The 27,424-nt window shown below is 40.2% G+C and overlaps 1 protein-coding gene and 1 long non-coding RNA gene across 2 annotated transcripts; one reads left to right on the top strand and one right to left on the bottom strand.

Annotated features, from left to right (window-relative positions):
- Positions 1–15,135, bottom strand: LOC103672193. Its single transcript, XR_571110.2, has 3 exons — positions 14,998–15,135; positions 7,405–7,532; positions 1–5,067 (listed from the first exon to the last, which is right to left on the bottom strand). It is a non-coding gene; the product is annotated as an uncharacterized LOC103672193 (long non-coding RNA).
- Positions 15,104–27,424, top strand: RFESD (Rieske Fe-S domain containing). The gene is made up of 4 exons (XM_040622077.1): positions 15,104–15,225; positions 24,923–25,098; positions 25,215–25,249; positions 27,148–27,424. Exons 2-4 carry the CDS (start codon positions 24,924–24,926, stop codon positions 27,409–27,411), a joined length of 474 nt encoding a protein of 157 aa, XP_040478011.1. The 5' UTR covers positions 15,104–15,225; position 24,923; the 3' UTR covers positions 27,412–27,424.

The following is a 27,424-nucleotide window of genomic DNA, read 5'->3' as shown; positions in this document are numbered from 1 at the left end:
ATTCTTGGTTTTCTTATCAGTAAAAATGAGATATTATCTACTTCATAGGATCGATATATGTAAAAATGTAAAATACTTGATGGGGGGAGGGGGATCCTGTCAGTCTGTCTCTTCAGATTCGCCCTAGTACTCAATATATAATAGTTATTATTATTTTCTAACACTGGGTCATAAGGGATAAAATCCAGTTGAGTAATATTACATGAAGGGAAGCAAGGGATCTTGGGAAATCAATCTATGGAAGATTAATGGTGGCACATAGCAATAGGGAAGTTGGGCCTTACAGAAGGTATACTGTTCACAGTAATTGTTGACTGCCTTCCTGGCATCCATTTCTCCTTTTCTAGCAGGACTCAGATTCTTGTATCTAATGCCTCTTATGAGGAGTCAAGTGCTTTGAGGGAAGCTCAAACACTGGACCTTAATTAGTGTAAGCACATCAAAGTAATTTCACTCCTCTTCCCTCCACGGCTTGCTCAGGAATGGTCATGTGATCCAGTTAAGACCAGTGAGACGTGTTACAGGGCAAGGGGAGTTGCTGGGGCTTCTAGGAAGAAGTCCTTAACCCTTCTGAGAGCCAATATGCTCTCTCCCTCTCTCTCTTAATGAAGGTGAATGAGGAAGCATGTAGTGCTCCTGCCTGCTGGCAGCCCACCTCTGACCATCAGAAGCCAGAAGATGACAACAACACTATGCATATGGCAGAGTGGAGAGAAGAAAAGAACTGAAGTCCTTAATGACCTCACGGAGCTGTCAGATCAAACACCAGAGGTATGTCCTGTTAAATGAGATACATTTTCTTATTGTTTGAGGCAGTTGAGCTGGATTTTCTGTTATTTGTGACAGCAAGCATCCTGTAATTGAAAAAGTTTGGCAAGAAAAAGTGTCTCATTTTAGCTTACTGCATGTTCTTTATCAAAGAAATAAGAACATTCCAAGTGTACTTTTATTTAGTCCATCAGCCAGTATGTATTGAAGAACCGTATTGGACACTATCTTGAGCATAGTGGAGCAAAGGGAAGAAAACAAAAAAATGTAACTCTTATATTTAAAAAATTTGTATTCTATGAAGAACTTTGATTTTCATGGTAAGGACTTTGTTGAGAAATCTCAATCTATAATTATTAATGATATAGGACATTATTTGCAAATTCTTACCATTGGTGGTATGACTGATTCATTCATTAATTATTCACTGGCTATTTATTAAAGATCCATCATGTGAAATGTACATAGGAACTTTTAGATATATATAGATATATATATATCACTTATCATAGACATACATTCCATTTAAAATTTAGCTTTTGGGTGGGAACTTAGGACCAACTATTACTGGTTGGCCAAACCTGGAATTGACAACCACAAAATGGGTTGGAGTAATTATATAATAGCTTCCAATGAATCACTCTTCTTGATATCCACCCCTTGTGTAATCTTTTCCCAGAGAGTCTGGGCTTTGTCATGTCACCGATTTTGGCAGTGGACATCAGGAGATTGTTCACAAGCAGGGTACTGAAAAGCACATACACATGGGGCTTGCCCTCTCAGAAAAGCTGCCCTAGTATCAGTATGACATGAAGAAGCCAAGAATGAAAGAGCATATGGTGAGGGAGGCCCAGCTACTCAGCCACTGCAGCTGAGCCCAGTTCCCAACTGACTCTCCAGCTAACTGCAGCCACATGAGTGAGCCCAGGGGAGACGAACAGAGGAACTGTTGAGCTAACCTACAGACTTGTGAGAAATAAGAAATCACAGCCATGAAGTTTGGGGGTTTGTTTGTTTTGCAGCAATAGATAACTAAATCATGTCAGAGTAGTAAAATGGTGTTGGATACATTAAAAATGGAAGTCAAATGACCCAGATATCAGAACACAGGGTTCTAGTCTTCCACCACATGTCAAATTGGGATATTTACTGCTCACCATGTAATCTGATGAGACTTCACACCAACTTGAAATGCAGAGAACCCCAAAGGGAATATCAAGATCAAGGGAAAGAGTTAACCCTTTTTCCATGTGGTGAAATCTATTGCCAAACCCTGGCAGTTCTGGGTAGTTTTATTAAGTAAGGTACTATTGTGTGCCTTACAAAATACCCATAAGATAAATAATGAGAACCATAATAATGATAGCTAAAATTTATTAATTTTTTTTTTTTTAGCAGTGGGCAGCAAAGTTTATTAAGCGATAGTACTGAGCAATAGTACAAGGCTCCCAAAGAGAAAGGGGACCCAAGAAGGTTGCCCTAAATAATTTCTATGACGCTCGGCACTTTACAAGCATCAATTCAATTAATCCTCACAACAACTTTAAGTGTTATATCATAATCCTCTTCATCTATTAGATAAGAAAATTGGGACTAAGGATAACTTGCCCATCATCAAACAGCTAGTAAGTGGCAGAGGTAAAGCCGTGAGGGGTTCTTCATTGATGTTGGTGTTGTTTTGTCATTTGAACAGGTGATAGCCAAGAAGTTCATCTGAGCCTAAGATACTGGTCTTGCTTTATGTAAACTGTGTCTGTTAGAGCCGCAGCCTGGGCACACAAGTGTGAGGTGGGAAAGAACGTGTTACATTAAAAAATGGCTACCTGAAAAATTAAATGCATTTTAGAAAAACTACACGGTTATATCAGAGTTTCATCATCTTAGCCTCCAAATTATCCAAGTAAAGAACTGACTTGCTAGGAATGGAGAACACTGCCAGCTATTCACCAAAATCCATTTCCCCTCCTCTGTTCAGCCAGAGACTACATTTCCCAGTCTCCTTTGCATCTAGTTAGATCCATGTGACTATGTTCTTAGCAACAGAATGTGAACAAAAGTGACATGGGTGGCTTCCAGACTTGGGTCTTAAAACATAGAGATTGGGCTCCTCCATGTTGTCCTTCCCCTTCCTGTTGGCTGGAAAATATGATATGATAGTCACACAATGTAACCATGACCAGGTTCAGCCATGCAGATGTGGACAACATCCTAGAAGGTGACAGAGCAACAAGATGAAAGGAATCTGGGTCCTTTCTGGATCTTGCAGGACAAAGACAGCCTAAACTGGACAGAAGATTATGTGACAGAGAAATAAATTTCTTTAAGGCACTGAACTTTGGGAGTCTCCTTATTTCAGCTAGCCTTTATCTCAACTTTATTTCAAGGTTGTATTAGATTAGACTAAGGGATGGTTTTGCTTCTTTTTTGTTCCACAGAGCTTCTGTGTTTGCAGGGGAGCTTGGTGTCAATTTGGATTGACCAAGTCTAGAATGTAACTCTTCAGAGGCTTGAGGAGGGACCCTAGGTCCAAAATGTCTGAACAAAATCATGCCTGTGGGATGTCTTTTTTTTTTTTTAAGATTTTATTTGAAGAGAGAGAGAAACAGAGATAGCGACAGAGCTAGCGAAAGAGAGCACGAGTGGGGAGGAGAGGGAGAAGCAGGCTCCCCACTGAGCAGGGAGCCCTACGCAGGACTCAATCCCAGGACCCTGGGATCATGACCTGAGCCGAAGAGAGATGCTTAATCGAATAAGCTACCCAGCTACCCAGGATGTCTTTTATTTGCCCCAAAGAACATCACTTAACCTTAGGAAACACTTTTTGTTCAAAAAAAAAAAAAATCTAAAAGTTGGGTATGTTAGAGAAACCCAATGTCCATGGACATCAATATAAGAGCCAGCATCAAAAACAGAGCAGGCTCTGTGGTTGTCCATAACAACATCAACCATTTTCTAACTATTCTCTTGCCTTACTAAAAGAATCCTAATTTTGTTCAGGACTAATGTGTTCTAGTTATCTATTGTTATGCAACAACCTATCCCAAATTTTGTGGTGTAAAATAACCACCATTTAATTACACTTATGGATTCTGTGGGTCAGGGCGTGGACAGAGTATAGGAGAGCTGGTTTGTCTCTCTTCCATGGTACCTGGGGCCTTAGTGGGGGAAGACTCAAATGACTGGGGTCTACAATGGGGAGCTTCTTTACTCATATATCTGCTGCCTTGGCTGAAATATTCAAAAGCAGGGCTCATCAGGAACTACTGACTAGAGTCTCTAAGCATGGCCCTCCACGGGGTTTTGACTTTCTTACCGCATGGAAGCCTTACAGCAGTCAAACTTCTTTTAAGGCAGCTCAAGTTTTCAAGAACAAATGTTCTAGTGAACAATATGGAAGCCACATGGCTTGGTATGCCTTGTCTCAGAAGTCATACAGATTCCTCTGTACTCTACTGCTTGAAGCAGTCATAAACCTGCCCAGATTTTAAAGGCATAAACCCTACCTTCTAATGGAAGAAGTGTCAAAGAATTCGGTGTCATATTTCACAACTGCCACTTCACCCATCAAGTAAGATAACCCTCCCCCAGCTCTGGGAGATACCTAAGTCAACCATGGTCATCCCATTCTGCTTGCTGGTTGACTGGTTCTGGACAATGAAACTAGCGGTAAGGGCTTCTGGCAAAGGTTTCCTAACTTTAAATAGGAGGTATCAGTAGAGGCAATTCTTTCTCTTCCTCTGAATGGTGTAGTTTATAGATGTGACCTGAAGCTCTCACAGCCATTGTGTAACCCACAGAACGGAGATAACCTTAAGAGAAGGCCACCATCATCCAGCTCAAAGAATGGAAAGGTAAAAACCCAAGTCTTTGATTATGTAGTTGAGCAGCTGAGTTCACCAAAGTTGGAGTCATCCAACCTCAGACTGTCTTATGTGAAACAGTAAATTTTCTCATTGTCTAACCAGCCTGAGTTGCTGTCTTCTCTAAAGTCATCCAAGTGGTTATAAGGAATGTATTAGTCTAGGTTCTCCAGAGAAACAACAATCGTGTGTGTGTACACATATATTTATATGGTATAAGGAATTGGCTCAAGCAATTACGGAGGCTGAGAAGTCCCACGATGTGCTATCTACAAGCTGGAGACCCAGGAGAGCTGATGGTGCAGTTCCCATTGGAGAGGAGGAGACCAATGTCCCAGCACAGTCAGGCAGAGAGAGTGAATTCCCCCTTTCTCCGGTTTTGTGTTCTGTTGCTCTTTTGTTCTATTGAAGCCCTCAATGGATTAGATGATGCCCAGCCCTATTGGGGAAGGCAATTTGCTTTAGTCAGTCTACCAATTCAAATGCTCATCCAGAAACACCCTCACAGGCATACCCAAAAATAATGTTTAACCAAATATCTGGGCATTCCTTGGTCCAGTCAAGCTGATACATAGAATTAACAACCACCAGGAGAGACTATAGGGCTTCCTTATAAATTCATCCCAGATAGAGTCAATTATGCCTGCAAAGTTTTGTTTCTCTCTCTTCCTGAAAGTGCTCTAAGCCATCTATCATTTCACCTAAATCTTTAAGGACGGAAGGATACAGTTGATTGAGAATTTAGCCTGGATCATCATCATCTAAAAGGTTACATTAAAACAAAGTATTTGGATAATGCAATTCTAGACATTCAAGAACCACCCTACAAGCTGTGAACTCCATTCCTTTGGCCAGTGAAGTCACACCACTGTGTTAAAATGAGTATTAGAACTGCTGCCCTGTAGGCAAGGTAGCAAACATTTCCTCGGCTAGCTGGATAGAGTTTTTTGAGGGCATTCTGAATTTTTAAAAAGGATTTGTATTCTTCACTGAGCATTTATCATTATTGCATATTTTTTAAATGTAGCCACTGAAAGCCTGACCTAGGCCAACATGTTCCAGAGTATACTGTGCGAAGCAACAGATGCTTCCATATTAATATGTCATAAAGGAAAAAGAGAATTTCAGTTAAACGTTTAGAACACTAGGTTAAATAGATCTCTCTTTTTAGTTTTTTATTATAAAATACATAGAAGTGTTGAAGAATAATACAAAAGAACACCCACGTATTCACCATTGAGATTCAACAGTCGTTAACATTTTGCCATCTTTCCTTTTACACATCTACATATATTTTGCTGTCTTTGAATAATTTGAAAATTAGCAGCAAACACGGTATCATTAGCCTTCACCTCTGAATACCTGAGCATGCAGCTCCTAAGACATTCTTGCATGACTACGAGAGCTTACCACACTTAAGGGAGTTAACATTTCCTAAAATCTCCTAATACTCAGTCCATATTCAAATTTTCACTTTTGTCCTCAACGTAAGTTGAATATTTTCCTTTTGAGCCAAAATCTAATCATAGTGTATACACTCTGCCTTTGATTGCTAGGTCTTCCTGGTTTCTTTTATTCCAAAATGGCCTCCCTGACCTTTTAACAAAAAAAGCTATTGTGTTTTTTGAAAAAACCAAGCCAGTTGTCTTGCAGAATATCCCACATTCTGAATTTTTCTGAGTACTTCCTTGTAACTTCTATTTGATTCCTCTCTTCCCAACCAGGTTTCTTGAAAGCAGGACTTCTCAGAGCCTTCAATATGCTAAGTGCAAAACAACCCTCCAAGTGAACACGTTTTAGGAACCTCTGCCTTCTTTGCAATAATCCTTTCTTTGGGAAATGTCCCCACTTTCAAAACACACACACACACACACACACACACACACACACACACACACGGGGCTTCCAGCAGTCACATATGGACTTTGTAGCCTGACCTCTGGGGCTAGTCCATTAGAACCACCTCCTTAAAGATAATACAGATTTAAGGGAGAAGAAGACTAGGAAAATCAGGATAAAATACTCAGTTTAGGTGAGTTCAAAAGTGATACCAAAAGTAGGATATTGGTAATGCCCACACTTCGAGGGAATAGGCAGTAGAAATGTGTGGAGTTAGGGCCCTAGAGAAGGCACAACCAAGATGACACACACTAAAGTCAAGCCAGCTTGGACAATACCAGAGCAAGCACAGGTCTGGCTTAGCTGTTGATCTGGTGGAAGGTTATCTTCTCTTGGGATCATCCAATTAAAGAAAAATTTGCTTTTGCACAGTGCTTCTTTGGGGAAGATCCAGGGGGGAAAAAGTCTAGGCTAGAAAGCAAGGAGTAAGTTAAAGGAAGGAAAGAAGGCACTCAGTTTGGTAGGCAGTGCATATGGCAGATAAAGACACCAACCTAAGAAGCAAGTTAACACGTTAGAAACTCACCCAAGCCTTCTTAGAAGGAACAGAGGCACAGCGGGAGGGACTGAAGCATTGAAGATATATTCTACCATATACAGACAAAGCCAGAGTTGAGGTAAGGCCGTAGTTTTGAAGACCATGTGGCAGAGGTATTCTTGCTCCCTAAGGCCTGAGGAAACCAGATTCAGAAGCATCAACAGCAGTATCAGAACTGTGCCACAAACTGATAACCCAGGTGCAGCAAAGGTGAGGAATATTGGAGAATCATCCTGGCAGCATTTTGCATGAACCTAACCAATTCTATAACAAGATGAGGAGAAGTCAGACACTGTGTCAAGACTTAAAATGCTGCTCTCAAGAGATGTGGAGACCCACCTCTAATGCAGCGCATGCATGCCTGGAACGCTGGGCTCGGCGGAGTGTTAGACAGCACCACACAGCCCTCACCCCTTGGCCTCACGTGAAGGGACTTCAACCAGACCAGCTCTCCTGGAATCTCTCCACTGTTGGGGTGAGAGGAGCCAAATTAAAACCAAAACACACAACAATCAAAACCAAAACAAACATTCTCCCTATTTAGGTTCTAAACCAATGTCTAGGGAGAAACTGAGGTTCAGAGATTAAATCGTCTTGCAGGTTAAAGCCCAAAGATAACCAAATCCCAAGAACTGCAGTTCAAAAATCAAAATTTCCTATCTTATATGAAAAAATTAAAGACCTTCGTTGCCGATTTCACGTAGCCTCTGCTGGAGAGTTCCCCTGAAGTACGGGGGACTTGTGGATCCTTCCTTCAGCAGCCGGAGTGCAGACTGCTCTCCCTGAAACGGGGAATTCCTTTAGGACCTCTGAGGCTCTATTTGTTCATTTCCCAGTTTATGATGAGCCTCACTCTTTTAAAAAGTTCAAAGTGTCAACAGGAAGCAGAACTTTACTGCAGCACTGGTTCCTCACCCCCCTATTTAACTTAGGAAACAAACCACCCCCTACTCCTAGAACAATGGCCAAGCAAAACTGTTCTGAGAACAGTACTTGGGGTTACCAAAGACTCTCAAGAGGAGGCTTAGGCTATGAGATAAGAAAGGCGCTTGGTCTCGGCTTCCCCAGGGTGGATGCCAGTTGGTGGATGCAGGTGGTCCAAATCTACAACCTGGGAGGTGAACTCAACTGAGAGAAATCCGCTCATAAAAGGTTAATTTGGCATCATGTTTAACAACTCTGGGGATGGGGAGAAGATCCATCCATGCATTTACCCGAGATAGAGGCAAATGAATCTGCCTTCTTACAAGTTTAGAAATTTGCAAAGGTGGAGGTCCCCATCTCTTTCTCTTCTTACAGATCAAAAATCTCTTCACTGTCATTTCCATTCTGAGTGCTCCTACTTAACTGAGCAGGGCCTCTTTGTCCGGCCACGGAGCTCTCTTGGAACATGTATTTTCAGTCCTGTGCCTCAGTGACTGCTTCCACTGACTTTGGCTAAGCAATCTGCCTCTAGGTACGCTTTCTCCAGCACCATCTGGACTCAACGAGGTGGTGTGGAGTGACTTTGAGCATGTGACATCTACACGAATCCAAGGCTCGTTCTGCCATGCTTCCCTTTCTGGGCCAGAATGCAAATGGAATTTGGAGCAGCCCAGGCAGCCTACCCACGCTGTCCTGGACAATTTCCAGTTAGATACTCATTAGTGCTTTGTAGCGGGCACAGAGCTCAGCTGCCCTGCAGTTTAAATGTAGCTCAGAGTAGATCCAGGTCACAGTGGGTGGGACAGGGAGGCTCTCTTCAAGAAAAAGAATACAAAATAATAAATTAAAAAATTAGGTATGAAATTGAAAATTCAGAATGGGCAAATAATCACAAAAGATACAAATATTAAAAATCGAACATAATAGCAAACATTTATTAATTGCTAGATACACTACTATCATAGTTTTTGCCTACAATTTTTGTCTCTCACTCTTTACTCGTCCCTTCATATAATAACGATTTAAAAATATTTTACATAAAGACAATAGAAAGATAACTTGATCTTTCCTATAGCCTAATCTTTTTTTAATCGACAGAAAGCATAAAACAAACGGTAGTCTTAGTATAGGTTTGTGTACTTATAGACATAGGAATTATGATAAATTCTACTTCATGTGATTCCCATCAAGAAAGATATATGAATTTATAGGCTGTATTATATATCCCACGTGTACCGTCTATGAGAACAGAATCCTGTGCTTACAATTTTACCAAGAGTCTAATGATAAGACAAATTTTCCATAGAATAGTGGCTCTATCTGTTCAAATCTTATTTCTCCCCAAACTTCCATAATCCCTGGGGCAGACACCACAGCCCGTACTCATACTTTGAAAACACCCTGGCCTGCGTGCTAACATATAAGGAGAGCCATCACAGTGGGCACTGGGAGTATTTTTGGAGGCTGTTTTTACACTGGGACGGCCAGCAAAAACTTAACGTACACCACAATTGGCTGCAAACCATATAAATATATCCCACCAAACACAAATTAAATACATTTCCAACTCAAATGTCTCTCAGCCAAATCCCAAAAATGCCTGTGTGACAGAAGGAAAAGAGACAATGGCCTTCATCCACTGAAGTTAAATTATCTTACTCTTGCACATGTTTACAAAAACTTATGACAACTATTCCTTTCTGTCTTCTCTCTCCCTCACGAACAATGCAGTCCTAAAGCCAGTAGGGAGGACGGGACAGGGTATAGACACCTACGCTGGCTAGGGGACTGGGGGGACATACGGTGGCTTAGAGAGGAGAGACAGAGGCCCAGTGGGGTAGATGGCAACACAGTAGTGTAGTGAGTCTCCTTCAAGCTGAATGAGTAGAGAATACAGCCCTAGGGGGCTCCGAGGCCAGTCTACGTGAAGTTCCTGCCAAAGATGCAGAATCTGAATCTCATCATAAAGACATGTCAGACAGGGGCGCCTGGGTGGCACAGCGGTTAAGCGTCTGCCTTCGGCTCAGGGCGTGATCCCGGCGTTATGGGATCGAGCCCCACATCGGGCTCCTCCGCTATGAGCCTGCTTCTTCCTCTCCCACTCCCCCTGCTTGTGTTCCCTCTCTCACTGGATGTCTCTGTCTAATAAATAAATAAATCTTTAAAAAAAAAAAAAAAGACATGCCAGACAAACTGCAGGTGGGGGGGGGCATTCTATAAAATATATGGCCTATAATCTTTGAAAATGTGCATGTCATGAATGTTAGTGAAAGACTGAGAAATCGTCCCAGGCAAGGAAGTGAAACGGACATGACAACTAAATCGACTTGATTCTGAACTGGATTTGAGGCTTAGATGGCAGGGTTAACTTCCTGACTCTGATGGCTGTATTGTGGTTATGTAGAAGAATGTCCTTGTTTGCAGGAAATATATACTAAAGCATTAAAGGCTGATGTGGCATCAGATTAGCAACGTACTTTTAAATGGCTGTTGTGATGGAGTTCCCTGTACTACTTTTGTGTAATTCTGTGTGCTTTCAAATTATAGTAAAAGGATATAAAGGATGACCATGGGAACACATAACTAGAGCTGCCCAGGACCTTGGAAAGGGCCCACAAATGTGAGGGGACCTGAAGCTTATGTTTCATTAACTTCACTATCTCTAATTGCAGTAAATATCATTCTGTGTAGATACATTTTTCCTGTAATTTAATCCTTGCCTTAGCTATGCCTGCTTTCTGAGGTCTTTTGGCCTTCCTACCTTTGCTAAGAATGAATGTGGTAGAATGAGTCTGTTCTAAACACGCTTCAAGGTCAAGGAGCAGCAGCCTGCACCCTGCTGGGGCCACGGAGCTCTGTGCCTACTTCGTTTAGCCTGGCTTGGTACTAATGGCCACTGTTTTGCTCAAGGCTCACTACAGACAACGTGGTGTTCACTGACCACGCTCCCTTCTCCGCTGCCTACTTACGGTCAGCACGTGTAGCATTTGCTTAATGCCCAGGATTTGGAGTTCCACTTGCAACATAAAATTCACAGTGGGCAAGAAATCTCAAAATCTCCAACTTTCACTCCTTTTTTTGGTATGCTCAGCTCAGCAACCCCTCCTTTCTACAAAAGCATGTGCCTAAAGAGAGTACGATCTGGTCCATCCTCTCAAGATGGACAGCTCTAAGGTAGAGGGCAGCAATTTGGGCATATAAATTTAATTCAGGAGATGTTAGCAAATCCATTTGACTGCACATTTAAGCTACCCTAATCTAGATTTTTATTATTAAATAAAGTTTACACTTTGATTTCTTACTGTATCTCTCAGTTGGTTCCAAACTCAGGCAGGAAAAAAAAAAAAGGTGTTTTTTATTGGGTCTTCTTAAAGTCCCATACAACTAAAAGATGATGACACCTTCCAGAGTAGTGACAGCAAATAAAGAAAAGCAGCGCAATAATTTGAAGTATATTTTAGGAAGTAGAATTGACATGACTCAGTGCTGGATTAGATATGGGGGGATACCACAGGGGTCCCTAAGACAATATCATATTTGGGGATTCACTAGAATGACTCATGGAATTCATTACATAGTTCTTATCATACTAAGATGATTATAATGATATTATAAGGATACACAGCTGGCTCATAAGGAAAAAGGACACAGATGGAAAATGGAAGAATCCAGGTGCAGGCTTCCTTATGTTCTCTCCCTCTCTGGAGGGGTAATACAGCCAGCAATGAAAATGCAGAAACATGTGTGCAATGTTTTTGCCCAGGGAAGCCTGTTAAAGACTCAACACCCAAAGGTTTTTATTGCGGGTTGGTCATGTAGGCACCTCTGCTTAGCATGTACCAAAGTTTTAGACTCCCAGAAGGAAAGCAGGTTGTGGTCGGCATAAACCATATTGTTTGTGCAAACAATTTAGTCACAGTGAGGCATCCTTCTTGTTTAGGATCTTATGTCAGGGTAGGGAACTATCTGCCAGCCAAATTCCCAGACACCAGCTAGGGGCCAACCTTATAAGCAGAGCTTTATAAGGATAGCAGTTTTAGGTCAGCTATGTCAACTCTTTTTTCTGCACAGGAGAAGTGAGAAAAGGGGAGATGTGAGTACGGCTTCCAGGTTTCTCCCTTAAGCATGTAGATGAACAGGCTGTCACTTATGGAGATGGAGGGAACAAAGGAAGTATAGGTTTACAGGAGAACTTTAATATTTCAATCTTGAACACATAAAACGAAGATAGCAATGAGATGTTAGGTCAAATTATGCTTTGGGGCAATCATAAACAACCTTAGAATTTCAATGGCTTAACACAACAAACTGATTATTTCTCACTTGTTACATATCTTTAATGGCTCAGTGGAAGGTAGTGACTGGTGGGTGGTCTCTGTTCCACATGGTCACTCAGGGACCCAGGCTGGTAGAGGTCCACCATCTAGAATGTCTGTGGTTGTGACAAAAAAAAAAAAAAAAAGAGAGAGAGAGAGAGACACTGGAGAGGTGGAATAGGAGCTCTTCTATGCTTCAATCTAGGAGTGACACACTGCATATTCACCCACTGCCCATTGGCCAAAAGTAGTCACAGAGCCTCAACCAACTGAAATTGGGGTTGGAAATGTAGGGTAGTAGATGGGATGCTTGGTGAACACCACTGTTTCTGCCACCATATCCAGGTAGGAATGTCATATAGGTGGCCACAACAAATGAATACTATGGAGATTTTCAGTTAGGGGTCATAAGCAGAAAGGTTGTATTTAAAGCCACCCTCACTTTCTCATTATCTGAATCCCAGTAGCCTAATAAGAGCAATGCTGTCACCCTTTTCTGGTGTGAACGAATAGGAAATCCAGAATGGTTGATACTCTTCAAACCTCCCTGTAGTGAAACTATCAGCACACTGATGTCTTCATTAGCTCACAAAACAGATTACAGTTTAGGATTGAAGGCAGGTTTTGAACATCTCTAAGCGGAAAGGCTTGGTCCCAAAAAAGCCTGCCTAGACATAGCCTGATGCTCAGAGCACAGGAGAGGGGCTCACAGAGATGAAAAGGGACATTTAAAACTTTTAGACAAAGATACTGAGGAGCAAGTTCACAGAGGCAAAGTTGCTTTCTGTGGTAGGTAACAAAACTCACGCCAGGGCTACCACTAGGTGTCAATAGTAGGAAAGGAAAAGATGAAAGCAAAAATGGAGGAAGGTTCTAGAGGAAGATGCAGATTGGTTCCAAGGAGAGAAAAGGTAGAAAGTGGGGGCACCTGGGTGGCACAGCGGTTAAGCGTCTGCCTTCGGCTCAGGGCGTGATCCCAGCATTACGGGATCGAGCCCCACATCAGGCTCTTCCGCTATGAGCCTGCTTCTTTCTCTCCCACTCCCCCTGCTTGTGTTCCCTCTCTCGCTGGCTTTCTCTATCTCTGTCCAATAAATAAATAAAATCTTTAAAAAAAAAAAAAAAAAAAAGAAAAGGTAGAAAGTGTTCCCACACTCCCATTAAAGTTTTCCAGGCATTTCATATTATTAGATGATTAACCCCATTAATACTTTAGGTAGAGATAAAAGAAACTTTCCATTTCTCTCTCTCCCTCTTGTGTATATATGGGTGCATAACAACTGAGGTCTTTAGTTTATTAGAAACCAGATTTAAGGTCAATGAATCTAAGATGTGTCTTATTTTAATGCCCAGATTATGCCAAGGCAAGAAAGAAGGACTTTTCATTAGATACAGCAAACCTAATTTAGTCCTTCCATGACACAACCAAAAGACTTCTAATACCCTCCATGGTCATAAAATAATTTGGATGGCTAATTGATAATGTAAATTATAATAATCCAAATATATTTTATTATCTCTTTGGTAAAGCAGTTCATCAAAACTAGATGGTTAGTTTTTGCTTGGATCAGTGAAATAAATGGTCAAAAGGGAAGTTATCCCATAAAATACTGTCATCCTAAAACTATACTGAACAGAATAGAAATCAAAAGAAACTCTGGAGGCAAATCCATCATTTTGGGTTTCTCAATCTCTTTTATGTTGGGCTTATAGAAAAAATGGTATTTGCATGGTACACTGAAGTAAATGGACAAGGCCCCTGGGTTTCAGCTGCCTGAGACCCACTGGGCCACTCTAGGATCTGAGATCAGTATTCAGGATATTAAATATAGATTGTGGTTTTCAACCTTGAGTTCACACTGGAGTCACTTGGGAAGTTAGAAAAAATATATTGACCCCTCCTAACCCCCCACCCCCACCCCCCAGGTTTCACTGGTCTGGCCATCATGACTGTCTAAAACTCCCAGGTAACTCTAAGGCATAACCCGAGTTAAGAAGTACAGTATTAGAAGACAGTCAAGGACACTTCAAAAAACATTCCAGACTCAACTACCTTCCAGTTTTGAATACAAGTAGGAAGTGGGTTTTTGATTGTTTTTTAACTCCTAAAGTACAGAGAAAAAGTTGCAATGTTCAAAAAATTAAAGTGAAAAACCACCACCTCCAATGCAACCACTAAGTTTTTAAAAAAAATTTTTTTATAAAAAGCTTATGTGCAAACATACCTATTTGTATCTTGAGAAATAATTTTTACTAATACTAAAGAATTGTGTATTGTATACTTTCCTTTTTAACATTCAGTACATTCATGAAATCTGGCCTGTGAGTATATGGCTACAAAGTAATTCACATGTCCACACTATATTTTATTTAACCATCGTTCCCTTTTGCCGATCACTTCAGCTATTCTTATTCTTCCCTTGCAATAAGCATCCTTATACATGGATTACATGTATAAGGAGCTTCCGGAAATTTTTTTATTAGGTAAATTCCGGAGAATGAGATTGGTGGGTGCATTTAAAATGTATGCAAGGGGCGCCTGGTTAGCTCAGTTGGAAGAGCCTAAGACTCTTGATCTCCAGCTCCGCGTTAAGTGTAGAGATTCCTTAAATAAGCAAATAAACTTGAAATAAAATAAAATGTGGGTAAATGTAATGAGATTAACATTCAAAAGTAAATAGATGCCACCTACGTTTGTCAAGCACACTTTCACGACTATCAGTTCGGGGGTGGGAGGGCCATCAGCCGGCAGTGCCACAGAGGTACTCTCCGGGTCCAGGCGCTCTCGGGTCACGTGGGCGACTTCGCCCCGCCCCGCGGAGGCTCCGCTCGTCGGTCAGAACCTTGGCTGGCGCACGACCGTCACGCGGACTCCGCGGCTGGCCGGTTTTGCGGAGGCGGAGCAAGGAACTAGAGGAAGGTAAGTTATGTTCTCGCGCGGGGTTGGGCGGGGCTCGCGAGCGCCGCTGCTTCCGGCCGGGCGGCGGGCCTGAGCTCGGGCTTCCGGCGGCCGCAGCTGCGGCGGCACTGGCGGCCTGGAGCGGTCGAGGGGGTCTCCTCGGTCTTTGCTCTCCGCCCTTCTCAGGAAGGGCACGAGTTCATTAAACGTTAACCTCCGGGCAGGCTTCCGCCCAGTGACAGCGAGGCCCGCCGAGCTTGTTCCCCTTTGAGTCTGGGCCCACGCGGGACCCGCCTCCTGGGTGGGGCAGGAGGGGCGTTTTTAAGCACTAGCTTTCCTGGCATTCGTACGCGCTGAGCCTGCCTCGGGGTTTACGCAGCCCTGGCGGTCGTAGGTACTCGTCTCCCGAAGTTTGCCGGTGGAACAGTCCACCAGAACAGGCACGCGTAGACTGTGCCTGTGGTTCCTGAGCGCCTCTCCGTGTAACTACTTTACTAAAATGTTAAATACAGCTTGAAGTCTTGCGTTGATAAATTGTCAGAGCTGGAAGGACTTAGAGATGACAGCTAACAGGATTGGAGCGTTTCCCCGCGGGCGGGCCCTGCTCTAAAACACTTGATTTGTAGTGAAGCATTTTGGCAGAGGTGTGTGTGTGTGTGTGTGTTTACATGCAAAGTGCAGCACAGTGAAATTAAGCAACTTGCCCCAGTTCACACAGAGCAGGGATTCAAAACCAGATGAACTCACCTGGTGATCACAGATCTCTAATAGCAGGGACATGGTAGCGGATCCCAGAGCAGCTACGTGAATTTATTAAAAGATTAGGAAACTATTCCGTTTTAAACATCTGTTGATGCAACTCTTGCACATTAGCATTCCTAAATTTTAAAAAATGTGGAATCATGTTTGGTGATACACACATACACATATACGTACACAGATAGCTTTATTTTGCTGAAAGGTTTTGTACGTTTAAGACAGTTTACTTGCAGGCCACGTGTTTTTATAAACCTGTGGATGCTACTTAGATGAAATGTTAAGATTTATATACCAGTGTTCATCGAATTTAAATTCAGAAGATATAGGTTTGTATCTTGACTGCTACTTTGTGGTTTTAGGAAACATTTCGTTAAAAAGGTTCCTTTACCTTTAGTTTCCTCATCTGGAAAATAAATATGCTATTTTCCTTGGAGGTTTTGTGAGGATTAATGAACTCAGGTATGCAAACAGTCCAAGAGGTTGGTACTCACTGAAAGATAACTAGTTTTATCTACTATTATTCTGCCATCCAAAAAGATACAAAACTACTATCTAAGGCATTTCTCTTCTCTGAACTAAAAGCAGGGGTGTCACCCTGGAGTTATGCGTTCTGATAATGTGTAGACCAAGGCCCCAGACTTAGTAAAAGCACCTTTGTCAGAGCTCAAGAGGAGTAATAAGTACGTTCCTTTAATTTTCTCTTTCGTTTCCAGTGTCTTATGGAAACTTACTTTTTTTTTTTTTTTAATTTCAACCTGTGCTGGAATGGTATCTGATAGAGACACATGATCCATTTAGCTAATCTGTAAGTTTATATGGTATTAGCACCTTTAGAAACCTATTTGAGGCACAGACCAAAAAACATTTCTTTAAGAGGAAATGGAACAAAATGGCTAAGTTTTTCAGGAGTAACTTTTCTTCATCTAGCTCCCAAACTGTATAGACCAGTTAATTTTTCACTTTCTTTTTATTTAATTAAGATTTGCTATCTTAAAGTCGACTCAAAATAGAGGAAATATGTGGGAGCATATGAATAGTGCATCAAAGTAATGGTAATTAAGGTGAATGCATTGACTTTTGTTATTGTCTGAATGGACCGTGATATTCATAATATTTAAGAATAATGTGGGTGTTAATTATAAATATAACCAGATATCATAAATAAATATGACCATTATTTGAGAGATACGATAATACTTTACTAAGCAAAATGCAAGACTGTAATCATAATTCTCTGAAACCTTTATCGTTGAGCCCAGCATTCTCTGCTCATTTCTTATCAGTTCCTGCAAAGTTCCCTGCAGTTTTCCTTGGTTGGGGTGCATACTCTGCTAAAACTCTGTGTCCAAAGAAACTGAAACTTGAAGGATTGTATTTCGTTCTCATTTATTTGGAAATGGGGGAGAACTTAATTAACTTTTGGTACTATTCCACATCTCATGTATTTTGTTACTTGCTTGATACTAGTATTTCTTTTCTAATTTTTTGCCTAGAAAAAGAAAAGTAAATATTCATTTATTTCCTCTTCTAGTGCCAAGTTTTTAAATAAGCTGAACAAAATTCTCGAATAGTCCATTCATGATCTAAGTGCACAGGCACATTTTCTGAGGATAGAAAGTGCCATTTTTATCCCCTTTTTTCTTGATTTTTGGATCATTTGCTGCATAAATATACAGTAGGATACAACTTAAATGTTAAAAGAGTAATTTTAAATATAGGAATAAGTGTGATATTTTGAGACATTTAAGAAAGTTTGTGTTTACTATCGCCTTGCTTTGCTTTATAAATTTACCCTAGCTGCCTGTATCCATTATATATTGTTTTGTTTTGCCTGTTTCTGCACTTGGTAAAAATAGAAGCATACTCTGAGTTCTTGAAAAACAACTTTTTCCTTTAAAGTTATGTTTTTGAAATTAATCCAACTTAATGTACCCAGACATTTTTTGCTACTATATAGCATTCCACTGAATGAATGTAAAAATTCTCCATTCTACGGTTGATGCATTTTGAGTTTTTTCCTGTCTTTTGCTTGTCTTATGCATGTCTCCTGGTGTCTGTGCATGCTTCTCTATAATATACTTAAAGGGGGATTAATGGGTCATGAATATGTTAGAAAAGTCTAGAAATGCCAAATTGTGGTATTGCTATTTGATGTCATCACCATCAATTTCTCCATATCCTTACCAATACTTGGTATAATTTTCGCCAGCCAATTGGATAGAAAATAGTATCCCATTTGTGACTTTGCCTTACATTTCTTTTATTTTTTCCTCCTGATGAGGTTGAGCATCTTTATATGTGATCACTGGCCATTCAGACGTCTTCATCTATGAAATGTTTGTATCTTTTTCTCATTTTTCTTTTTCTTTCTTTCTTTTTTTTTTGAACTTTCTTACTGGTTTGTAGAACTTCTTCATGTATTCTGAATCATAATCCTTTGTCGGTTTTATGTGTTGCAAATTCCAGATTTCTTTTTTTTTTTTTCAGCCTATTTCAGTTCATCTGTTCCCATTTTTCTTATCTTTATTGCCCCTCTATCTGTCCTGTCACAAAATGTGATAAAGTCTGCACACCCAATACTGTGGAAGTAAGTACTACCACCTGAGCAATTTGTATACTTTGGGTACCTGCCAATAGCAAGCAAAACAAGATAACTGTTTAGAGTTGTGGTAATCCAGCCTTCTGTCAGCCATAGCTAATCCAGAGAATCATGGCATGGTCCTCATTGACTTTTCGCAAAAATACTATATTTTTGTTTTTCACTGTAAAATAATTTTTAACTTGTTTGTTTCAGTATAGCTGACATACGATGTTACAATAGTTTCAGGTGTACAACGTAGTGATTCAACTTCTCTGTAGGTTATGCTGTGCTCACCACAAGTGTAGCTCCCATCTGTCACCATACAACACTGTTATAATATTGCCGACTGTATTCCCTTTGCTGTGTCTTTTATTCCCATGACTTAGTCATTCCCTGACTGGAAGCCTGTACCTCCCACTGCCGTTTGCCGATTTGCCATTTCCCCCCCTACTCCCTTCCCTTTGGCAGCCATCAGTTCTCTGTATTTATAGGTCTGATCCTGCTTTTTGTTACTTTGTTTATTCATTTGACTGAAATCACATGTTATTTGTCTTTCTCAGTTTGACTTATTGTGAAATAGTTTTTTTAAATAGCATGTTCTTTTTTCCATCATTTAAAAAGTGACTAGGTTAGATCAAGAGTTGACAGTGCAAACTTCAGAGTACAAATCTGACATCTCTGTAATTTCCTAAGCTTGATTTGTGTAATGCTTTCCTTTATACCTTGAATTCAAAGTTCCTTCCTGCCTCTCCCCATCAACACACATGCACACACACAAACATCCCACTTCCTACACCTCAGTTTTGGAGCCCAGGTTTATGTAAGATCTAATATCTGTCTTCCTTATGGCTCAGAATTACCCCTCTCAAAATAGTAGCCTATAAATTCCTACTTTCTAAAGGTCACTCCTAACACATTCATATAGAGATTTTTACTTCTAAATAATAATTTCTGTTTTACAAACTTATTTTTTAACACTCCGTGTTCTTTTCCTCCCAACATTTCTAGACTTCCCATCAGTCATACAAGATTAAATATTTAGAGAAGCCATCAGAAAGCCTGGAGACTCTTGGTGCTGCCACATAACAAATGTTCCCTCTTGTTGAGGGGTGGGGATTGGGTCTATAGTTTATAACCATCCTAAGCTAGGTTCATCAAGGTCCAAGTGCCCTTTTTAAAGAAGTTGCATACACATGTTTGTATGTAAAATGTTAAACTGAGACTTGAGTGAAATAAAAATGGTAGTTTTCTGTTATCAAGAAAGGTACATCATCGTTCTGTACAACTTCCTGTGAATATGACAGTATTACTGTATTTGAAGAGAACATGGATTTGGAAGGATCATCTTTCTAAAATTAGAATATTTGAAGTTGACATGTGATTTGTCATTTTGTGAAGTATCTAAAAGTATAGGCAGTTGTATTTTGTTTGATATGAGCATTCCACGGCAACCTTCCTAATGTTTAACACCCATCTGGGTCTCTGCGGCTATCATGCGCCATCACTTTGATTCACTTCCTTTTCCTTTCCTATATGTAATGCCTTATATTGTATAAGACAGAGTTGGATGCCTCTCAAGTTATCTGGAACTTTCTCTAGTTTCCCAATCTGATGAAATCCATAAAATAATGAAATTGTTAAAATGGAACTGAAATTGAAAATGTTAAATAAAACCTAGCCTTGCCACCACCTTTAGAAATAGTTGTTACATTTTGTTTTGGAAGGCTTGTGTCAACATAAACATCTATTGAGACATTATGACTGGAGAGTTATTTTGGATTGAAAATGAGCATATATGGGGGCGCCTGGGTGGCTCAGTCAGTTAAGCATCTGCCTTCAGCTCAGGTCAAGATCCCAGGGTCCTGGAATCGAGTCCCAGGTCAGGCTCCCTGCTCAGCAGGAAGTCTGCTTCTTCCTCTGCCCCTCCCCCTGCTCGTGCTCTCTCTCTCTCTAATAAATAAATAAAATCTTAAAAAAAAAAAAGAAAAGAAAAAAGAAGGGCTGGAGGCCCCAAACTATTAAAGAAAAAAAAGAAAATGAACATATATGCCATTTTTAAGGCTGACTGGTGCTTAATTGAATGTCAAATAATGGCTCTTAAATGTTATACTGTGATGAATACAAATCATTATTTTGATTCAAGAACTGGATCAGGGGCACCTGGGTGGCTCACTCAGTTAAGGGTCTGACTCTTGGTTTCGGCTCAGGTCATAATCTCAGGGTCCTGAAATCGAGCTCTGCATCTGACTCTGTGCTCTGCGGAGTGGGCTTGAGATTCTCCCTCTCCCTCTGCCCCTCCCCCTGCTCTCTCAAATAAACACAATCTTTTTTTTAAAAAATGACTGGATCAGACCTATGCAGAGTTGACACCTGAGCCAGTATCAATGAACAATATCGAAAGATTTCTTAGTTTTGATTCTTCTCACTTTTCAATTTCTATTTTTGACCAAAAGAGTATTTAAGATTCTAATAGGAGACAAACTTTAAAAATACTGGGAAAAGAGTAGTAATAATAATTCTGGATATAAACCATTGCTTGGATATTAACCAGTATTTTATTTCTAGGAGAGTGGAGGTTAAAGGAATAAGTGAAATTACAAGGAGAAAGGGGTATGGCATAGGTCCAACTCTTCATGAAAGAACCAGTCTTTTGGGACAGCTTCTTAGGAAGCCCGTGTTTTGTTCATGGATCATTGTGTGAAGAGGTGGCCAGCATTAGAATGTATTTTACCTCATAGCCTGCCTTTTTTGCTGGGTTACCACTTACCTGCCATTTGAGAACGTAGGATAGAGTAGTGAGCAGTGAGTGGATTTCATTAGATTAGCAATAGATTGGACACTCTACTGGTCTTGGCCCTCTTAAGCCTCTCTGGACCTCACTCAGTTTATTCACTGCACAATTAGAGTCTAATCTTTTTGTGGTAAAACGTTGGGAGATTGAATGAGTTAAATAAATGTGAAGTCTTTAAACAGTGCCTGACATGTAGTTAGCACAGTGTGATTGTAGCTACTGCTGTTGCTGCTGTTGTTGTTGTTATTACTTTTTACTGTTTTACTATTACTTCCCCAGAAGAGTCAACACCCTGGTCCAAACCACCATATTCTCCCCCATGGACCACTGCAATAGCTTTCTGATTTCTGTGCTTCCTTCTTATTTTGCTACAATCCACACAGCAAGGGCATTCTTTTAAAAATAAATCATGTCACCCTTCCCTGCTTTACACCCTTCAGTGCCTTCCCATTGCTTTTAGAACAAAATCCACACACAGTGCTGCACGACCTGGCTCCTGTCTGTCTCACCAAGCTCACTCGTTATGCTCCAGTCTCCTATCTGTTCCGCAAATTAACCAAGCCTCCTGCCCCTACCTCCCCCTTTCCTCAGGCTTTCATATTTGTTGTTCCTTCAGCCTGGAATGCTCTTCCTTCAGCTCTTAAAATGTCTAGTTCATTTGCATTTTTAGGTTCCAACTCAACTGTCATTTCAGAGTCACCTTCCCAGTCTTTTCTTTCCGAAATGGCCTCCCCTTTTCTCTCATATTGCCCAGTTCATTTTCTTCATGGCTGCTTCGGTAGTGTGTAATTATCTCATTTGTGTGTTTACTGGTATTTGTTGTTGATCTCACCAACTAGAATATACTATCTAGAGGACAGAGACCTGATCTGATTTATTTCCTCGAAGTGCCAGTGACATACTACATGTTCAGAAAATATTTATTAAATAAATGATAATCTCCGACAAGGAAAGAGAACTTGGCAAAAGGAGAAGATCCACTGGTGAAATTTTTCTTTTGAAATTTTGTTATTCTGTGCTAAAGATTATTGTCAGTAGTCACTTCTTGAGAATTTTGCTTGCTTGCTTTTTAGACATATATTCCTCCCTAAATAGATGACAGAGAAACTTGTCCATCAGTGACCCAAAGAAAAAAGTAGGTTGTGATTAGATGTTACAATGAACTTTTAATTTCTTTCATATAATAAAGGAGTTGGAGTAGCACTGCTCCAAGATAATGGTTGAGGTACATATAAGATCTCATGCCCAAATGCTGTAGGCAGCCTCTTTCCTGTCCACGCATATCGGGGAGTGAGCTTGCCTTATGCCAGTTGTGAAACGATATTGTCCAGATGGTTGAAGATTCCCATTCTCCAGCAGAGGGCAGAAACCATGCAGGGATATCCGGAAATGCAATTATTGAAGAAATAAAAAGTAAAGTCATTTGACCCAGTTTGTGTCTTGTGATTTTTCTTTTTTTAAAGATTTTATTTATTTATTCGACAGAGATAGAGACAGCCAGCGAGAGAGGGAACACAAGCAGGGGGAGTGGGAGAGGAAGAAGCAGGCTCATAGCGGAAGAGCCTGATGTGGGGCTCGATCCCATAATGCCGGGATCACGCCCTGGGCCGAAGGCAGACGCTTAACCACTGTGCCACCCAGGCGCCCCATCTTGTGATTTTTTATTTCATTATGTGCAAAGATTCAAAATGTGCTCTTGCTCAGGGAAGAAAGTTCTTTGTCAACCCTAAGATAATATTATACATGGTTCTTTACACTTTTTGAAAGTTATAGACAACCAGTCTCCATCCTGAGATAGGGAGGAAAAGCAGGAATGTTTCCAGAAAATTTGGGATAACTACTCTAATAGAAAAATGGTGGGTATAAGAAGAAAGATACGGGGTTAAGAGTGGAGAAAGAAAAATTATAGCAATTCTTGGCAAAACAGGATATATAGTTTTATTCAGAAACTGTCATAGCATAAAATAAATACCCCCAAGTGGGAGGCCCTCAGGAAAATCCTCTACAAGGCCTGACAGTCCTGACACTGATGTATCTTGATGTTTCCTTCTCACGTGGAATTAACGGACTATGACTATATTCTTAAAGTATATATAAGGTCTCTTTAAAAGGGTTGTTTTCACAACAAATGTTGGAGAGGATGTGGAGAAAGGGGATCCCTCTTACACTGTTGGTGGGAATGCAAGTTGGTACAGCCACTCTGGAAAACAGTGTGGAGGTCCCTTAAAAAGTTAAAATTTGAGCTACCCTATGATCCAGGAATTGCACTACTGGGTATTTACCCCAAAGATACAGACATAGTGAAGAGAAGGGCCATATGCACCCCAATGTTCATAGCAGCATTGTCCACAACAGCTAAATTGTGAAAGGAGCCGAAATGCCCTTCAACAGATGACTGGATTAAGAAGATGTGGTCCATATATACAATGGAATATTACTCAGCCATCAAAAAGAACGATTTCACAACATTTGCAGCAACATGGACGGGACTGGAGGAGATAATGCTAAGCGAAATAAGTCAAGCAGAGAAAGACAATTATCGTATGGAACATACAATTATCTTATGGAACATAAGAAATAGGGAGATCGGTAGGAGAAGAAAGGAAGAATGAAGGGGGGGTAAACAGAGGGGGAATGAACCATGAGAGACTACGGACTCTGGGAAACAAACTGAGGGCTTCAGCGGGGCGGGGGGAGGGGGATTGGGATAGGCCGGTGATGGGTATTAAGGAGGGCACGTAATGCATGGTGCACTGGGTGTTATACACAAGTAATGAATCATGGAACTTTACATCAAAAACTAGGAATGTACTGTATGGTGACTTACATAATAAAAAATTATTATAAAAAATAAATAAAAATAAAAGCGTTGTTTTCAAAAAAATAGACTATCTATGCTGAGAAAAAATATATTTAGTGTACCTGAAAATTCTCTACTAAAAGTTCTTTGTTTAGAAATATGGGTTTATATACTTATATAAATTAATTGAAGAGAAAGCCATCTCTCTGAATTCCCAAGTAAGGCAGAAGAAAGTAATGTTAGTTTCTGTCTGAGTTAAGAAAATGAAATGTGCCCATTCATACCTATCCCCTTGTGCTAGTATAGTTATCTGGTTGACTTCTAAGCCTGGCTGTCCACTCCAGGCAGTATCAAATGAGTCACCTCAATGAAGAGATCCAAGACTATTCCAACTATCAAAGAATCCTACCTTTAAGAGAAGGCTGAAAACAACACTGATAACTGGGTGTTGTTTAGCATTGAAATGACAGGGAACAAAAGAAAAATGAAACTTCAGTCTCTGGGTCTTGCGACTTCTGAAATATCCATCTTACACATTGAAATGAATCTGGGTCCAGCCTCAAAGTAGGGAGTCCCCCCTAATTTTGGCAAGCTTTAAGAGTCTCTAACTCAAAATCATGACTAACTATAACCCAGTATTTATGAATGTTTCATTTTATATAGCTATAAAAAAAGCCTCCATCAATCTTAGAGCATTTAAATATATAATAACATGATGATCTCTGTGAGTTAAGTTGTAGCCAAAGTTGTGAAAACTACTTGCCTCTTTTTTCTTTTGTTCAACTAGCATGGATCTTGATGGCTCTGAACAAGATCCTGAAATGAAGGAATATTCTTCTGTCTATGTTGGGAGAGAAGAGGACATTAAAAAATCTGAAAGAATGACAGCTGTTGTCCATGATAGAGAAGTGGTCATTTTCTACCACAAAGGAGAATATCATGCTATGGATATTCGCTGTTACCGTAAGAGTTTATTTTTCATTTGTAAACCTTGTATATTTGTTTACTAACCACAAAACTATCAAAATTTAAGGCTATTTTTTTTTAGTGACTAGATGTAATATTCAATTTCTTTTCAGACTCAGGAGGACCTTTACATTTGGGAGATATAGAGGTATGTAAAATTAAATCTGTTCTCTACAAATTCACATGTTTCTTATTTATATTCTTTATTTCATTCTGTATGGAAAAATAATTTATATTTGGGTTTGAACTGCATTTTAATGCTTTGAGTATAACTGCTAATATTTCAGGAATTCACAGTCCTACAATGTAAAGAAAACTGTTTCACAGGTAAATAGGGGAAGTATGCATGGCTTCTGGCCTAGCAATTATATTCTGAGATATCGACCCTACAGATATCATTGCACAAATGTTCAAGTATATATATGGGAGAGGTTTACTGTGGCATTATTTGTTGCAATGAAAAATTGAAGGCAACCTAAATGTTTTTAATAAGAAGAAACATTTAAAATAAACTCAATAGCCATGCTATGGAAAACTGTGCAACACTGCCTCATTAATTTATGAGGCAGATCTGTATGTGTTGGTATGGAGGGATGTCAGCAATATATTTTTGAGTGAAAAAAGCAAGTCATTGGATGCTAGGTGTAATGAGATCCCACTTTTTAAATAAAAAATAATATTTGCTTTGTACTTTATACACTTCTACACAGTTTGTTTTTTCAGTGAGTATATATTATGTGAATAATGTAGTAAACATATAAATATGTATATTTTAAAAAGAAAATCACACACTGAAGGTTAATTTGAGGAAAGAATGCGGGCACTTACTTCCTTGCATTCCCAAACTAGCTAGTTGCCTACTTTCTTGTTTTCTACTTCATAAAACTGATCTTTCTCCATCCTCCTCCTTCCTGCCACCTGCCACTGGTACAAAGTACAAGCTGAAACTTAGCATTCACTCTCTCTACTTCATATCTACCTACTTCCACACCTGTCCTCAAGTTAAAGGACTTATGTGTGCTTAAATCATGAACATGGATTTATGAATTATAAAAATGTGATGTCTGTTGACTGTTCCGTGGGGATACAATATCAGTATTACTGCACTTCTGGTGTAGAGAAACAAACGTCAGCACCTGGTGGTGATAATGTGAAAGAATCTCCTTCAGTTTGGGACCATACTGAGACCTGTAAGACTTTGCTACTTAAAGTGTGCTCCATAGACCAGCAACATTGGTGTCACCTGGGAGCTTCTTGGAAATGCAGAATCTCGTGCCCTACCTTAGGACTACTGAATTTAAACAAGATTCGGGGATTCCCATGCTCTTTAAAATTTGAGAAGCACCCATTTGAGACAATTAAAAAGTTGGGAGTTGACTACTCGAGATCAAAAATTGCTCTTTAGTTAACATATACTCTCCTGCCTTTAGGAACCTCTCTTAAATTTATATTTGAAGCTCACCATTCTTCGAGCAGCTAGTGACAATTCCTTTAGAAGCACTTGATGCCCTTGTCCCTTTTCTGTCAAGGAAATGATATTAACATCTAATAGATAACATCGTAGCTTCAGTCACATGGTATAGTTGCCTGACCTCATTTTCTTTTTCTTTTTTTTTTTTTTAAGATTTTATTTATTTATTCGACAGAGATAGAGACAGCCAGCGAGAGAGGGAACACAAGCAGGGGGAGTGGGAGAGGAAGAAGCAGGCTCATAGCAGAGGAGCCTGATGTGGGGCTCGATCCCATAACGCCGGGATCACGCCCTGAGCCGAAGGCAGACGCTTAACCGCTGTGCCACCCAGGCGTCCCCTGAGCTCGTTTTCTGATAGAGCTCTCACACACTGGGTTTCTCATCAAATGCAGAGGGGACTTGATGACTGCCAAGATTAGGTTCTGCCTTATGCTGAATAATTTGTAAATGGAAGGAAAAAAGAGAAGCCGGCCTGTTCTTTAACCTGTTTTTTCTGCAATGGAATCTGTTGAGTCTGAGATTTATTGCGAATGTTGGAAATGTCAGACTATTAAACCATTTATTTCCTTCCCCAGGATTTTGATGGACGACCATGTATAGTTTGCCCCTGGCATAAATACAAAATTACTTTGGCAACGGGAGAAGGACTGTATCAGTCTATAAACCCTAGAGATCCATCAGCAAAACCCGAGTGGTGCTCCAAGGGAGTAAAGCAAAGGATTCATACAGTGACAGTGGACAATGGGAATATTTATGTGACTCTTTCTAATGAACCTTTTAAGTGTGACTCTGATTTTTATGCCACTGGAGACTTCAAAGTAATTCGGAGTTCTTTCTGATAAAACTATATGG

Source organism: Ursus maritimus, unplaced genomic scaffold, assembly GCF_017311325.1.
Source record: "Ursus maritimus isolate PB19 unplaced genomic scaffold, ASM1731132v1 scaffold_5, whole genome shotgun sequence".
NCBI classification, from domain to species: Eukaryota; Metazoa; Chordata; class Mammalia; order Carnivora; family Ursidae; genus Ursus; species Ursus maritimus.
The sequence above is the reverse complement of the archived record's forward strand: the minus strand, read 5'-3'. Positions and strand labels throughout refer to the sequence as shown.

What these genes read in the sequence shown, in the direction of transcription:
- RFESD (XM_040622077.1), top strand. Translation starts at nt 24,924, where the DNA reads ATGGATCTTGATGGCTCTGAACAAGATCCTGAAATGAAGGAATATTCT. An exon ending in TATGGATATTCGCTGTTACC is followed by an intron (nt 25,099 to 25,214) that starts GTAAGAGTTTAT and finishes ATTTCTTTTCAG; the next exon opens with ACTCAGGAGGACCTTTACAT. An exon ending in TACATTTGGGAGATATAGAG is followed by an intron (nt 25,250 to 27,147) that starts GTATGTAAAATT and finishes TTCCTTCCCCAG; the next exon opens with GATTTTGATGGACGACCATG.